General features: G+C 36.8%; 1 protein-coding gene across 2 annotated transcripts; it reads left to right on the forward strand.

Annotated features, from left to right (window-relative positions):
* Window positions 1-3,967: 3,967 nt before the first annotated feature.
* Window positions 3,968-14,481, forward strand: LOC117314782 (alpha-(1,3)-fucosyltransferase C-like). Of its 2 annotated transcripts, none has more exons than XM_033868881.1 (2): window positions 3,968-4,199; window positions 12,780-14,481. In XM_033868881.1, the coding sequence occupies exons 1-2, from the start codon at window positions 4,195-4,197 to the stop codon at window positions 13,876-13,878; spliced, it is 1,104 nt and encodes a 367-aa protein (XP_033724772.1). In that variant the 5' UTR covers window positions 3,968-4,194; the 3' UTR covers window positions 13,879-14,481. The 2 variants fall into 2 exon arrangements, with proteins under 2 accessions (XP_033724772.1, XP_033724771.1); XM_033868880.1 differs by lacking the exon at window positions 3,968-4,199 and adding an exon at window positions 11,926-12,262.
* The last annotated feature ends 2,444 nt before the right edge of the window (window positions 14,482-16,925 follow it).

Below are 16,925 nucleotides of genomic sequence, written 5' to 3' on the forward strand. Positions count from 1 at the left end.
CGTTTATTTACTGCTAGTCCAAATATTTAGTGTGTTGATTAGTATTTTCACAGGCTCGCCTGTCCGTCACAATGTACATGTAATCAGAAAAAGTTCTTTGTAAAGATACACAGGTAATCTGTCTTGTATGTATTTTACTATGTATATGTATACTGATAATTGTACATCTGTATAGTATTCAGTATTTAATGTTAAAATTAACCGTAATACTGTATGTCCGTACTTACATGTACCTGGATATAGTTCATACCTCATATTATAAACAATAAGCTAAGAACGCATTATTCAACGAAATACCTTTATTTTATAGTATAGCACTGTATCTGTAGTGCAACGCATATGCATGTAAAGGTTATGATAGTCTATGCTATACTAGTTGTAGTGTATAACATGTATTTGTAGGTAATATATACAATGAATATGTTTTACGTGTGTGATACTTGTCATATGGTTAACGTTGGGCGCAATATATTTCTATTGTTTTGTTATTTCAAAGGTCTTATATCGACATATACTAGTCTGCAATAAAAGGTCTTGAGATCTCGCCATGGTCTCGTGTTATATATTCATGCACAAATCCAACCATGTAGCACAAAAAACACGCTGTGGTGACGGTATCTATTCACTCTGATAATTGGAGGTAGAAAAAAAAGTACAGAGAAGTAGCTAGCTTTATTGATTAGGTTTTCTATTGTTGAACGTCCTATTAACAACTGAAGTCATTTAAGGACGGCATCCCTGTGTGCGAAATGCATGCTTGAGATGTATGCGTGTGTTTTGAGAGACTGCGGTTTGCTCGTGTTTGGTATACGAGATATTTGGTTTGGTTTGGTTTATTTTGTTTAACCTCCTATTAACAGCTAAGGTCATTTAAGGACTGCCTCCCGTGCGTGCGACATGCATGCGTGTGGTGAGTGCGTATGTGTGTTTTGGGAGGCTGCGGTATGTTCGTGTTAAGTTTCCTTGTGATAGGCCGGATCTTTTGCCGATTTATAGTGCTACCTCACTGAAGCATACTGCCGAAGACACCCAGCAGGACACCCCACCCGGTCACATTATACTGACAACTGGCGAACCAGTCGTCCCACTCCTAATATGCTGAGCGCTAAGCAGGAGTACAATTTGGGACGTCGCTGATTAGAAATAAATATTTACTGGTATATGGGATGTTTCGAAGCCACTGTTTAGAAATAAATATTTATTGGTGTGTGAAATATTAACTTGTTCTGACGTGACTGATTAAAACATATATTCACTGATATATAAGAAAAACAGGGACTACAAATTGATTGTCTGATAATAGATCTAAATTAACTGTCAAGCTTCCTTTTATAGTCTAACAATGATTTTCGTTATGTTGTTGCGGCGGGTGTCTGTCAATAGCCCACACGTTCGCTGTGTGATTGAATAGGTTTGTATTAGATTGTCCCCGGTGTTACAATTTGCCTTTCAGAGCATGGAATTGACAACATTGGATGGGCACACAACAGAGATAAGATTTCCAAGTCGAGGATATCATGTAATAGAAGAAAGAATAAATTCACGATCAAAGAAATCACAATACAATAAATCAGTTTTACAGCTGTCGAGTGAATCATCAGTGTTATTTCTTCAATAGATAATCTCGGACAATACCGTCGTCCATGCACATACGGGGCACCACATGTGTAGAACAGAAATCTATCTTTCATGTAAAACTTGTCACTTCAAGTTATAAAATATGCATGTGAAAATCACACACACATTTTTTTAAATTTTGTTTCGATGACGAAGACCCTTATTACACGTATTTTGGAAACTTAAGTTTTCGGTATCTATGAAAAACACGTCAAAAACGAAGAAAATATTTAAAGCATACTATGTTTTCAATTCAAAATCGATAAAAAAGGCAGACTGATCGACAAGACCCACTGGGTGTCATGTTCTCGATATAAGAATCGGGAGGTGAACATGGAATCAACAGGCATATCAAGAAGCCCTGAACACTTCTAACTTTGTATAGAACAATGAAATAAAAGTTTCAGAGAGGTATCATGTAAAAATACCATGTATGGTAACTATGATAATGATTGTGAATCAAAGATACTGAGCACGAATCTAACATGGTGGTATCAGAAATATTTGATGTGCTGATGAGCCAGTGCATGAGTAGTATTGACTCACGTTTTTCAGTCATTGAAATAAACACAAAGTCACTAGATTAGCGAAGTGCCAAATTCCGCTCCATGGATCTGAATGTTAGCAGTCTTGTAAAGTTAAAAGTTTTTAATTCGTATGTCTAGATTTGAGAACTCGAACCATTGATGAGGTTAATGATATCAAACCCAAAACGATTACAGAGAAATATCACTCAGATGAAGGGAGAATGTTCTAGCAAGCTTTCTTATTTGGAGAGCGATTTCAAGATTGAGAAGGAACGTTTAAGATAAAAATCCTCAAATAAATTTCCAATTTCAAAATTCATTTTGGTCTCTTCAATTCAATGTCCATTAAATAGAAAATACGAAATAAAATTAGTCACCTCTTACTACATGCGGTCATATTCTTTCCCGCTCCTGTACGGGTTCTTTCACTTAATCAGAGGCGTCCTTTGAATGTTTTAAAAACAATTACCCCAAATTTGTTCTGTTTTCAAGGCGACTTGTGGGGTGTAGACCTTTGTCGACTTGTGTGGTGCACCCTGCAAGTCGATCCATATTTCAATAATCTGTTTTATTGCCGTTCAATCCGTCGCTAAAATGCACATACACAGTGAGATTTATGGTGAATAATGAGTAAAATCGGAAACTTACTTTAAAATGTGTTTACTAAAGGCGACGAATATATCGTATTTGTGTTTATAAGAAACACAGCAGGACACCCTACCTGGTCACATTATACTGTCAATGGGTAAACCAATCCTCCCCACTCTCACACATACGCACTCAACACACGCACGGGAGGCCGTCCTCAAATGACCTTAGCTGTTAATAGGACGTTAAACAAAATAAACCAAACCACTCTCACACAACTTGTGTGCTAGCGTGGACGGAACTTTTTTGTTGATTTTGATGTCTAACAGCTTACAAAGCATTGAAATATAATAATCTTCTGCATTTTTTGTGGTTTCGATGTGTAGTGGTGGATGTTGTAGAGTTGAATAAAGACGAAGTCGTAGAGTTGAGGTTCCTCTGTTTAATGATGCAGGTATGTGTAGGTATTGTCCGTTCGCAGACGGGTAGGAATGACCATAGATTCAATGGAAGGCTACTCTTTTATATGTTCATGATGTGCATTGGCCGGACAGATAGATTTCCCCTAACTTAATATGGTTATGGGGTTCGTGACCTGAAGTCTACATGTAAACACCACATTAATTATAACTACACAAAGATAATTGGATACAACCAGTATTACATGGACATGGTATAGATAATATCCAAGTTGTTTAGAGAACCGAGGTCCATCTAATTATTGGCAAATTAGCTAACATGTGTACATGTAGATATGATTATTTACAGGTTCTATAATTATATAAACTTCTACTGAACATATAACAGTACATTTCGTTTCTATGCAATTTAAAAGATTTCAAATTAGATATAATTTGACATCAAGCGTAAGCGAAATAGTCGAAATTAACATTTATTTTTAACAGGTAAATTTAACAGGTTAAATAAAAACTATGTAGTACATGAACGCTACTGAACATATAACAGTACAGCATGTATTATTGCATAGACATAGATAACACATAATACTATTTAAACAAATGCAAAACATACTTTTGTTGTAATAGTATCCCCGTTATGGTGCAGTTGTGAAGCAAAATATGAAATATCTATCCGCAAAACACATTTAATCAAAATTATACTATGTAATGATTTTTCATTAACTGTAGGCTGTCCAATAATAACCTTAAATAATGCGTAGGCTTAATCCGTGTATGCTAACACTACATCATCTCGTTTCGCTTGGTGTACGTTGTCGGGGATATGTGTGAAAGGAAAGGCACAGAGAGCTGTGAGGCCCTAGTCTTCTCGTTCAGACAGCAACTTGTTTAATATGTGGGACGGAAACTAGTTGACCGAGACCGAGTATGCATAAACAACCGAGAGAAAGCCATATAAAAATATTTTGCGTAAGATCTTATCGCGTACGCTGAATTCCTCACTTATAAACAGCCTACCAGTGGAGACACATAATTTCAACAACATGAAGTAAGTACACGTTTTACTGAGACCTAATCGCATTGCTTGTTTAATAAGTAAACATTTTTCAGTCTTAATATGTAGACGTCTTTTCATGTTAAGTAAGATAACTCATTTTAATTAGATAACGTAGATTTCAAACCCTAATTCGATTGAACAGGAAAACGTCTTAAAACTGTGTCGTAATATAGCATTGAAATATTTCCGTTTAATGAACATATACATCTGGAGAGTCGGTTTTGGTTTGGTTTGGTTTACTTTGTTTAACGTCCTATTAACAGTTAAGGTAATTTAAGGACGGCCTCCCGTGCGTGCGACATGCATGCGTGTGCCGAGTGCGTATATGTGTTTTGGGAGGCTGCGTTATGTACGTGTTAAGTCTCCTTGTGATAGGCCGGAACTTTTGCTACCTGAAGCATACTGGCGAAGACACCCAGCAGGACACCCCACCCGGTCTCATTATACTGACAACGGGCGAACCAGTCGTCCCACTCCCAATATGCTGAGCGCTAAGCAGGAGCAGCAACTACCATTTTTAAATTTTTGGTTTGTTTGTTTTTGTTTAACGTCCTATTAACAGCCAGGGTCATTTAAGGACGTGCCAGGTTTTGGAGGTGGAGGAAAGCCGGAGTACCCGGAGAAAAACCACCATTTTTAAAGACTCTGGTATGTCTCGGCAAGGGGACAGAACCAAAACCCTTCCTCACAGCGGCGAACGCTCAATTAAAGGCCAAAAATGAGGTTTGGTTTGGTTTGGTTTATTTTGTTTAACGTCCTATTAACAGCTAAGGTCATTTAAGGACGGCCTCCCGTGCGTGCGACATGCATGCGTGTGTTGAGTGCGTATGTGTGTTTTGGGAGGCTGCGGGATACCACTAGGAAGAAGAAAGTTGTTAGAAAAAAAAAGGGAAAAGATAAGATCCCAAATTTAGTCGCCTCTCATTAATTAATCTTGGTCACCTTAGTAGGTAAAGGACTCCCAATCACCAGGATGATAAATATAATATTTCAATATTGCTTCATCGATATAATGGTAACCAGTCAGATAGTTTCTGTTCAGTTCCTGTCATGACCTCACGATGTAGATAATTTGCTACATCAAAATATAATGGTAGACATCCAGATAGTTACTGTTCAGCTCCTATCTAAAAGAGACTGATCTGAAAACAAGATGACTGACAGGGGGCCAATTTGTGTTTTTTTTTCAGTTGAAATTTATTATAACTATTTCTCAAAATGTTTACCTCTACATCGCTTTTTCTAAGAAGTTCGTGTTGGATATTTTTTGAATTCCATTAAGATTCCTCTTGTGCCAGTTAAATACCTTTAACTAGCCGATATAAAACTAGTATTTGTGTGTGGGAAAGGGGATATGGCAGTTTCAGCTCAAATTTATATGAGATCCACCTGAATTCTCGTGAAGATTTTTCTAGTTCAAAATATTTTTTGTATTCATGTAGCTTCTTTGTGCGACACCCGACGCTTTACGTGCCTCTATATCGAGTCATATTAAATGAAGTCTAGGACCTCTGGTTGTTTACAAGCCGTTGTTATCTTGTTGATAAAATGATAGCATTACATTCTATTGTCTTATATAAGATGGATACGCCGACATATATACATCCATGAAAGGGTATCACAGAGACTATTTTTATACTCTACTGGTATTGTACCAAAAGCTGTTTTTAAAAATTGCTTTGCTTGCCTTCACTTTTTTATCAAGCTATTCATGCTTTCAGTAATGTCCTACCTGTTTTTGTGTCTCACTTGTCAGGTGGTCCGGATATCGGGTAACCCTGGAGTAGTGGATCCACACTAAATTTACCTGTCTATACATACAGGGTGTCATCCTGTTTCTCCCAAAACTGAAAATATATATCCTGTTTCTCCCAAAAACTTATGTAAACACTATAGGGAGAGTGTTGTTTTAACAGTTAATTTAACTGCTACCTGTACAGGTAAATCAATGTTCCGGTTACCTGTACAGGTAAATTAAGGTGTCTATTACTGAATGTATCAGTTGACAAATAAATAAAATAATATATTTATCCATACATTCACAGATGGTTTGAATTTAAAAATTAAACGTGTAATTTAATAAGAAATAGATACAAATAAAAAGTTATGTATGTATACATGTATATTTATGATAAATTTATGAATATATGGATAAATCTAAAAGAAGTCAATTATAATCACTTTTATAAATTTATCATAAATATACATGTATACATACAGTGTACATAACTTTTTATTTGTATCTATTTATTTCTTATTAAATTACACGTTTAATTTTTAAATTCAAACCATCTGTGAATGTATGGATAAATATATTATTTTATTTATTTGTCAACTGATACATTCAGTAATAGACACCTTAGTTTACCTGTACAGGTAACCGGAACATTGATTTACCTGTACAGGTAGCAGTTAAATTAACTGTTAAAACAACACTCTCCCTATAGTGTTTACATAAGTTTTGGGAGAAACAGGATATATATTTTTCAGTTTTGGGAGAAACAGGATGACACCTTGGGAAACAATTATACACAAATAAATGTTTGTGCAATTCGTGAGAAAATCCAAGCAGGATGCGGTTTTAATTGAGATTGGTCATGCACATACTAAACTTTGTTTTTGTTTCTAGTGTGCATACCAATTATTATATCTAATTATGTTTAGAGAGTAATTTGAGTTACGTGTATTATACCTAGAGTGATTTCATTAAGACGTATTATATCTAGGGTTTTATAGTTGCATTTAGCTTTTGAAAATACCTTGAATTGCATACATTGTTTCTAGAGCATTTGGAGTTACACGTATTAAATATATATCTTTGAAAGTATTTGAGTTACATAACTGGTATTTTTAGAAAGAATTTCGACTTGAATGTAATGTGTGTAAAATATCTTGCTTAAGATTTTTTTAAGATCATCCAGAGTGAATATTTAAATTATAAGCTCATCTGTAATATAGTATATTATCTTTCGAGTTTCTTTCGTGTTTCATCGTATACATATAATAAGTCGGCAGTGATTGGTTACACCATCTGCTTACATATCATTTACATTTGTACAATATACGCATTATATAAATTCAATATAATCTGTAGCTGTAGCCGAAATGTATCGGTCATGGGTCATTATTGAAGTAATGAGAAAAAATGTGAACGCGTCTCATCTTGCTTTACACTTGTCTCTTATTTAGTAATGGACTTAATTACGGTCCTTGCCCTACACAACTAGACTTCGGGAACAGAAATGCAGTGAACTGTTCTCGCTGTGCCTTGTCTGTTCTTATGATGCGCACAGAAGTCCATTGCACTGGTTGATTCGCTTCTTGGAATAAGGAATGCATCTCCGATTACAATATATAAAGTGGCCCGGAGACTATCTACGTATGGTTTTGTGGCACTTTTATTGAACATTTTTGCATTGAAAAATCTGAGAGTGCCATGCTTGAAAATTTCAACATGAATCGTGAGAAATATCATTAATTTTTGGTATTAAGCTATCGACAAAGGCTGTCTTACATGTGGTAATTTCTTGATTTCCGCAAGGCTTTTGACCTAGAAAACCACTTATACGATTTTTAGCTCACCTGGACCGAAGGTCAGGTCCGGTAAGCTTATGTCATGGTGCGGTGTCCGTCGTCCGTCAACATTTGCTTCAAATCGCTACTAGTCTAAAAGTTCTCATTGGACTTTGACTAAATAGTCGGAAACATCCTTGGCAGAAGGGGAACATATTTTGCATAAACGGTGACGCTGACCCACCACTGGCCAGAGGGACAGGGTAATAGGGTAAATAGAGGTAATTTTTTAAAGAGCTACTTGTCATGCAGTTATGAATTGATTTTGACCTTATTTAGTCAGAATCATCCTTGGGGGCAGGGGATCAGATTTTGCATAAATGGTGACTCTGACCCCCAAGGGGCTAGAGGGGCGGGGCCCAATAGGGGAAATTGAGGCAATTATTTTAAATCGCTACTAGTCATAAAGTTATGAATTGATTTGAACCCAATTTGGTCAGAAACATCCTTGGGGAAGAGAACAGATTTTGCATAAATGTTGACAATGATCCCAATGGGGATAAAGGGGCGTTGCCCAAAATGGGAAATAGAGGTTATTCCTTTAGATCGCTACTTGTCATAAAATTAATAATGGATTTGAACCAAATTTAGTCTGAAAGATCCTTGGGGAAAGGGGAACAGATTTTGCATAAATGGTTCCTGTTACTATCCATCCCATAACAATGTATAGCATCGCTAGACGTTAAGGGATAAACACAATTCTGATGTAAAAATAGGCCCACGGGTCTATCCCCACCCTCCAACCTAAGGGACTTAGTTTCTTTAAACATAATCATGATGTAAAAACAATCCTTGAGGTCTTTTTACACCCTTAGAGAGCCTGGACTTCGTTATTTCTTTAAGGCAGTTTTGATCCCCACATTATAACCGTATATAGCATGGTTCAAGATTGACAAACATGAACATTATTTGGCAGTTGGTCAAATCCAACCAGGTGAGTGATACAGGCCCCATGGACATCTTGTTTTTACATCGGAAGATACCTAATGCGGGTTATCTGTAGGTGGCTTTACCAAATTAACAAACAAATTCGGGCAATACGTTATTGAATGATCAAAATATGTCATCCATCACGAAGTCACCATCCGTCAAAGTCCTATGGCTCAGAGTCACTTTTAAATATATCTAGATTGTCCTGGTCTAACCGAGCATCTTTGCCTGAATAATGAAAAAAAGTATAATCTGAATATCATCGGAAGAATCTAGCATACATACGTTATAATTTTGAATAAAGCATTACAGCTATCGAAGTGTGATGTTGAATACCCCTACCGCTGAATAGTGTACTTTAAATTCTATTTAGTTATGATAGAATCGTCTAATTCATTGAAGACTATCTAAAAATCAGTGTTAAATAGGGCGTTAAGCTACATACACTTGGTCATTATATACGGCAGGTATGTATGTCGTGTATTTGTTTATCAAAGTAATTGTTAAATGCATATAAACATAACTTACCTTAAACTCTCTGTTCACAATCAAGGCAAGTGGCTGTAGATTTTTTGTTAGGACTCTTGGAATGATTGCGATCTCCGTGCTCATTTTCTTAATTCAGTTTTCACAATATTTTGCTTGTGTGCGGTCTTACTATCCATGACAAGTAAATCCTTATTTTGGGCCTTTATACGCCAGTACTCGTTGATCGAAATGCCCATTTCTGTATCATTCATCCAACCCTTTTGGTTGCAGCGGACAATTATACCAGGAGGTAAATTTTCTCTTGGGATGGTAAGTCTTTTTAAAAATGACTATGGGTTGAAGTTTTGATTCATTATCCATACACGATAGTACTACAGTAATCATTGGTTCTTCGTCCATATTTCAAAATCCATTTGATTTCAAGTCACTGAGTTGTTTTCCTAATAAAATCATGAACTGAATCCACCTTTTTCCTCCCGATCTTTAGGTGGAGAATGATCAACAGAGGTGCGATTACGAACGGTTTGGTTTGGTTTATTTTGTTTAACGTCCTATTAACAGCTAAGGTCATTTAAGGACGGCCTCCCGTGCGTGCGACATGCATGCGTGTGGTGAGTGCGTATGTGTGTTTTGGGAGGCTGCGGTATGTTTGTGTTAAGTCTCCTTGTGATAGGCCGGAACTTTTGCCGATTTATAGTGCTACCTCACTGAAGCATACTGCCGAAGACACCCAGCAGCACACCCCACCCGGTCTCATTATACTGACAACGGGCCAACCAGTCGTCCCACTCCTAATATGCTGAGCGCTAAGCAGGAGTAGCAACTACCTTTTTTAAAGACTCTGGTATGTCTCGGCCAGGGGACAGAACCCAAATCCTTCCTCACAGCGGCGAACGCTCAACTAAAGGCCAAAAGTGAGGCATTGTCAAGGGAGACATTAGGAAGAAGAAAGTTGTTCAGAAAGAAGAGAAAAGATAAGATCCCAAATTTAGTCGCCTCTTACGATCATGCAATGGGGGCAGCAGGTACAATTGAACGGACAAATCGTTGCATTTCATGAATCTAGAACACCAACTTGGTCCACCGACGATACAGAACGACCGTTCTCCCGTTGACAAGTTAAAAGTTCCTTTTCTAAATTGGGCCACGATGCTTTACCGGTTCGTTTTGCCTTTTTGGCGGCCAGTTTCCCTATTTCCTTTAATTACAGCAAATTCTATAACTTTCAATTTGAATTCCATGGTGTATCTTTGTCTCTTTCCTTTTAACAGGGATTCACCACTTTCATGTCGCTTGCGTATTTTTCAGTGTACATGGGCTGTTCATCTTAATTAACCGACGGTTCAGAAATGACGACCACCAAACAAACCGTGGAATTTTGTTATCAATGATAACAATAATAATTACAATTGTTACGATCGACTTTACCTGTACAGTTGTTCTTGTCTACACAAACAAAGTACACCTATACTAACAAGGATACAATCGACCAAGATTTCAATATTGTATTATTCACTCAATCCCATTTTTTGATGTGTGACAAGAGGTCATACATATTACGTAGTTTAAATACATGACCGGCAATAGCTTAGATACACATAAATATCAATTTTACATGATGATATGCAAAAGGTATTGTAATTCCATCCAGCTCTAACGTAACGCATTCTAGTGGTAATAACTTCACCGCACAATAACAATAGTCATATACGATAGTTTCCTATTAACAGAGTGGGCATATCCTGTCCTGCTGCTGTATTCCTCGCCATCTTCTACTTCTACTGGAAGTGTAGTATTTGAAGTTCTAAATGTACAAATATTTTTTTTGTCTTTTTTTTTTATTCAGAAGTAGCAAATATTCTTACATACTGAAATTATTTCTAACAATATTATATACACGTCCCCTGGACGAATTTTCAATTACATTTATACAATATATAAATATTCCTGTACAACTTATAGTACATTTTGCCTCCTCCCCAGGGGGAATGTGATACCCAAGGGTTAAACATTTCACATTTGTTTAAGGCACATGAAGACTCTTCCATAATTAAATTATCTGCAGAGTATTTGATTCTGACATATCTGTATCTGCAACAAGCCAGTCCCTTGGAGCTTGGGTCAGAGGGTAAATCTCTCCATATAATTAAGATAAAGACGTAATGCATATAGTCTATGACAGTCTAGCAATTACTGTAGTTGGTATTTTACCTGCCATCAATAAATACTTTGTAATTAAGTTCACAAATATAGAATGCAAAGAAAATTACAGTATATTGAAATTGAAAAATACATAAATTATAAAAGACCTGAAATTTTTAATAACATAATTTTTATACTTTACTGACAACGGGCGAACCAGTCGTCCCACTCCCAATATGCTGAGCGCTAAGCAGGAGCAGCAACTACCATTTTTAAAATTTTGGTTTGTTTGTTTTTGTTTAACGTCCTATTAACAGCCAGGGTCATTTAAGGACGTGCCAGGTTTTGGAGGTGGAGGAAAGCCGGAGTACCCGGAGAAAAACCACCATTTTTAAAGACTCTGGTATGTCTCGGCAAGGGGACAGAACCAAAACCCTTCCTCACAGCGGCGAACGCTCAATTAAAGGCCAAAAATGAGGTTTGGTTTGGTTTGGTTTATTTTGTTTAACGTCCTATTAACAGCTAAGGTCATTTAAGGACGGCCTCTCGTGCGTGCGACATGCATGTGTGTGGTGGGTGCGTATGTGTGTTTTGGGAGGCTGTGGTATGTTACCTGAATTTTTTAATAACATAATTTGTATACATAGATGCACCAAGTCACAGATTAGCTTCATGTGAGTATTATATAACATCAACAAATCTAGGCGGGTAATTGTAAGATTGATTACAAACTACAAATCATTAATAGATTACCAGATGATTCAAAAATGTTTCCTGAGAAATTGTTGTATGACTTATCAAAATATAGTAATCATAATGTGTTTTGTGGTAGACAGGTAAACTTCACATCAATTAGCTTCTACCTGAGTCATCGGTCAGGTGTGGCCCCACTCTACTGTTATGCAAGAATGCCAGACCAGGTAACTAATTATTACCTTTACAGTTACATTAACACTTGTGAGTGTTTATGGTTAATTTCCTAGATGTCTATGTGATATTTTCTCTATAAATTTATAAATAAATCATCATGTCAAGGGGGATACAAATACTATAGGAAGGATACTTTTTTGATGGCCAGAAAAAATCCGAATACTTTTTTTGACGGGGATACACATATTATATGACACCGGCACTTACCCCAACAACAAATTGCTTCACCGTGTTGAAATCGCCGTCAGCTGTGTCGGGTGTTCCTTACGTCATTACAAAAAAGGCTTGCGTAACTGTTAAGTATGGCATGTGCAGGTGCGTTGAACTGTTATGCAGTTCTTATCTTTTAATAATTTTAGAAGGGAAGGTTGTATCAGTACGTCAAGTGCGTGAGATGTACTATGGGAGATAAACGGAATACCCGGCCGCCTCGATGAATATGTAATGGTGAAAATCATGTATATATCATCTGCACAAACCTAAAATTTCTCTTGTTTCTGTTTTCAGCCAAGTGTCCGGATATAAAGCCCAGGGTGCAGCCTTATTTGCAGTGTGCATCGTGATGATGTATTTGCTCGCAACATTGATTCAAGTCCAACCTATCGGATGGCCTCGATACCATAAGAACTTGGATCAACCGTCCTTTCTGGCGAAGTCAATTCCTGAAATGTTACATGTTCTATACTACAACCAGCCTGAATGGGTGATTGGGAAGGAGTTCGACGGTTGCCAATACCCATGTAAAATGATCTCTGGATCAGTAAATTTTTCCTCTGCAAGGTTCGTTATTTTCCATGGACCACGACTAAATTCTAGAAAACCACCAAAGAAGTCACCTGGTCAGATTTGGATTATGCATGGTATGGAGTCCCCGAATCATTATCATAGTGATTTATCACAATGGACTCATTTGTTTAATTGGACATTTACGTATAGAAGAGATTCCGATGTTTTATCACTTTATTCAGGATTCGAACATACTTCACTGAATACGACTACATCTGCCGTGTGGAAAACGAAAGACAGGTTGTCAGCCTGGATGGCTTCTAACTGTAGAACCCCAGGAAAACGAGAACAATACATACAGCTTCTCCGTAAATCTACTGATGTCCACGTGTACGGTGGCTGTGGAACATATAGATGTGCACGATCCAAAGAAAATAGCTGTATGGGAATCCTTCGAAAGCATTATCGGTATTATTTGGCATTTGAAAATACTTTGTGTGTAGATTATATAACAGAAAAGGGATTTAAAACATACAGTTTTTCTCCATCAACAATCCCGGTGATGAGAGGTGGATCAAATTATTCCCTCTTCTTTCCACCAGGTTCATACATTGATACAAAAGACTTTGAAAGCGCCTTCACATTAGGAAAAACTCTCAACATGACCGCAAACGTAATGAAAAATACGAAAATTGAGCGGTTTTTTTCATGGACAAAATCTTATTCCATAACCCCAAATATAATGAGTCATTTGACTTGGTGCACTTTATGCGAACGTATTCATCATTCTGAGAGCCACAAACGTTTATATTCAAATATAAAAAACTGGTTAAATGACAATTTAAGATCGGGATGTGAATCTCCCAGCGACTTGAAGTAACTATTTATATATTTGTTTTATTACATATCAAAATTATTCAATTTCAATAACTTAATTATATTTCTGATGTTGATATAAACCCGACAGTCAGTGACCAGCTTTTCTTTGAAACTTCACTTTTTGAAATTAAAGGACTGTCTCCATAATATGCATCACATGAATAAAATAATAGAAATATATTAGAAAGTAAACTGAAAGAAAAAATAATTAGAACAACATTACACTGACAGAATCATATGATTTTGATCATATATTCTTGAACTTGAAAATAAAAAAAATCGAAAATATTAAGAAAGAAACATTTAATAGAAATATGATTAACAAATAAGATCAATAGCAAATTGAGTGGAAGAGGAAAAAAAGATCATAAACTTCTTCTGCAGTAAAATACCGAAAACCATATAGAGACTTGAAACAAATAATTAAACAAATCACTCAAAATAATAAAATAGTGAAAGAAATTGAACTAGTTTATAAAGATCTTAAGAACCATAAAAACAATGAAGATGCAAACCTAATTTTCTAAATGATGATGAATTAAATACATGTATATGGTAAAACTCACTTGTGTCGAACACGCTAGATTACATCGGTTGAGTCGAATGTTTCGTTTGGTTTGGTTTGGTTTATTTAGTTTTTCGTCCTATTAACAGCTAAGGTATTTTAAGGACGGTCTCCCGAGTGCGTGCGACATGCATGCGTGTGGTGAGTGCGTTTGTGTGTTTTGGGAGGCTGCGGTATGTTCGTGTTAAGTCTCCTTGTGATAGGCAGTCTGGAAGGATATAGACAAAAATGGCAGATGCAGTTTGATAAATCCGATAAGTATTATATTAATTCATACTCGGCAGAAAGATGGATTTTTAAATCACGTTATTTTTGTGTTAAAAAAACAAATTATGGTCACTATTGCCTGTATATGATATTTCATCCTAGATGAATCTGGTTAAATTGCAATCTAGGACGCAGCTATAATGTGCTGTGTTTTACAAACATTCCGAGTTAAAATGTCTCTCCAATTTGTATCGGTATAATCAGAGGGTTAAAGTATAAGCGGAGGGGTGTATAGCAGGTTTCAGATTTCCAGTCTTTTTCTTGTTCGACTCACTTTAATGGATTTGGTTATATCATCAGAACCTTTCAGATTTAAATTTATTTGATCACCGCATAATTAAATTTAAATCAAACCGGGCGTATAATAAATGGACACTTCTGAATGAAAGACACGGTGTTCGAGGGGCTACCAAGAAATGTAAAATTCCTTATGTAGGTACATATTTGTCTTACAGCCGCGGCAATACTGACATTCATCTATTTGTGCGGCATTTCGTTAAATAGTTGAAGAGAGATCATAAACATTTTAAATCACACCATTATTCACAATATACACTACAGGTAAACAACTCACCTGTGTGGTTAGTGATGTATGACGATATATTGGAGTACAGTAAGAGCACGACTGTGGGGTATATATGAACTGGTTGATATTGTAAACATTGGTGATGGCCGATATAACGTCTTCACTGGAAAGTGAAACGGATGATAGTGAAAATATACAATAGCATTGACCAATCTGTTCGAGATCAACTTGGACAATATGAGACGAAATCTTTCAGAACAACCATTGCTAATACATGTACACATTTAAATTATTTACGCAGTGTTCGTAAATCACTATTTGATGTATTTAAAAAGAATGCAGATACAAAAATTCGAAAGGAAACGTTATTGAACGGGCTCAACAAGAAAATGCTCCTCTAGCCGAGGAAACACTAGGAGATGACATATACAATGTACGAAATATTACAACATCTGCAAGGTGAATCGTTGATATAAAGTCATGTATCTCAAAAAAGGAAGGTACCAAACAAGAGTTATTGAAGTTTTTTTTAAGAATAGACGTCTGAAGCTCTAAAAAAATACTTAGTCATTCTTATATGGCGTCTGATGACATAAATTACAAAGTCAGAACAACACTTGTTATGCGCATATGGTGAAAACTCAAAAACAAACCAAAACAAAGGAAAATAACAGACGAAACTCCTGATAAGAGTGAGTAATCGACCAAGTAAAGAAGAACAATACGTAACAAACAAATCAAGTCCTTGAAACAACGTGAAAGCCTCTCTGGAGTTACGTAAACTTTACAGCTGGCCTGAATGAGTATATTGGCGGGATTGGAATCCGCAAATCTGACGGGAGAACATATTTTCCTTCAATTTTTAGTAACTTTGATTCTTGTAAACAAAATGTATTCAAGATGACTATATTATGTCATTTTGATGACGTCACTTTGTACGCTGCTTTGGTTTGGTTTGGTTTATTTTGTTTAACGTCCTATTAACAGCTAAGGTCATTTAAGGACGGCCTCCCGTGCGTGCGACATGCATGCGTGTGGTGAGTGCGTATGTGTGTTGTGGGAGGCTGCGGTATGTTAGTGTTAAGTCTCCTTGTGATAGGCCGAAACTTTTGCCGATTTATAGTGCTACCTCACTGAAGCATACTGCCGAAGACACCCAGCAGGACACCCTACCCGGTCACATTATAATGACAACGGGCAAACCAGTCGTCCCACTCCCAAAATGCTGAGCGCAGGAGTAGCAACTACCATTTTTAATGACTCTGGTATGTCTCGGCCAGGGGACAGAACCAAAAGCCTTCCTCACACCGGCGAACGCTCAACTAAAGGCCAAAAGTGAGGCATTGTCAAGGGAAACATTAGGAAGAAGAAAGCTGTTCAGAAAGAAGGGAAAATATAAGATCCTAAATTTAGTCGCATCTTACGATCATACAATTGGGGCAGCAGATACGATTCTTACGCCCAACCTGCAGGGCAGAGTAGAACTTGAGAAGCTTAAAATGTGAAAAGTTTACGACCTGCTAGTTCCTGAAACCGGAATATCATGGCGGTAATGATAGAGGCACTCGAGCGACTGCCACGACATGTAATTGTCTGTGTTCCATCAGGAGAATTCTGTTTCCTAGCATCCAGTTATATGACATATTAACAAGGATTATATCTCATCCCCCGCCCTAGTTAGAGGATAGTA

This window comes from Pecten maximus, chromosome 16, assembly GCF_902652985.1.
Source record: "Pecten maximus chromosome 16, xPecMax1.1, whole genome shotgun sequence".
NCBI classification, from domain to species: Eukaryota; Metazoa; Mollusca; class Bivalvia; order Pectinida; family Pectinidae; genus Pecten; species Pecten maximus.

Coding starts and splice junctions, on each gene's coding strand:
- LOC117314782 (XM_033868880.1), top strand. CDS start 12,243: ATGCAAGAATGCCAGACCAG. Junction 12,263..12,779: donor ATGCAAGAATGCCAGACCAG/GTAACTAATTAT, acceptor TTCTGTTTTCAG/CCAAGTGTCCGGATATAAAG.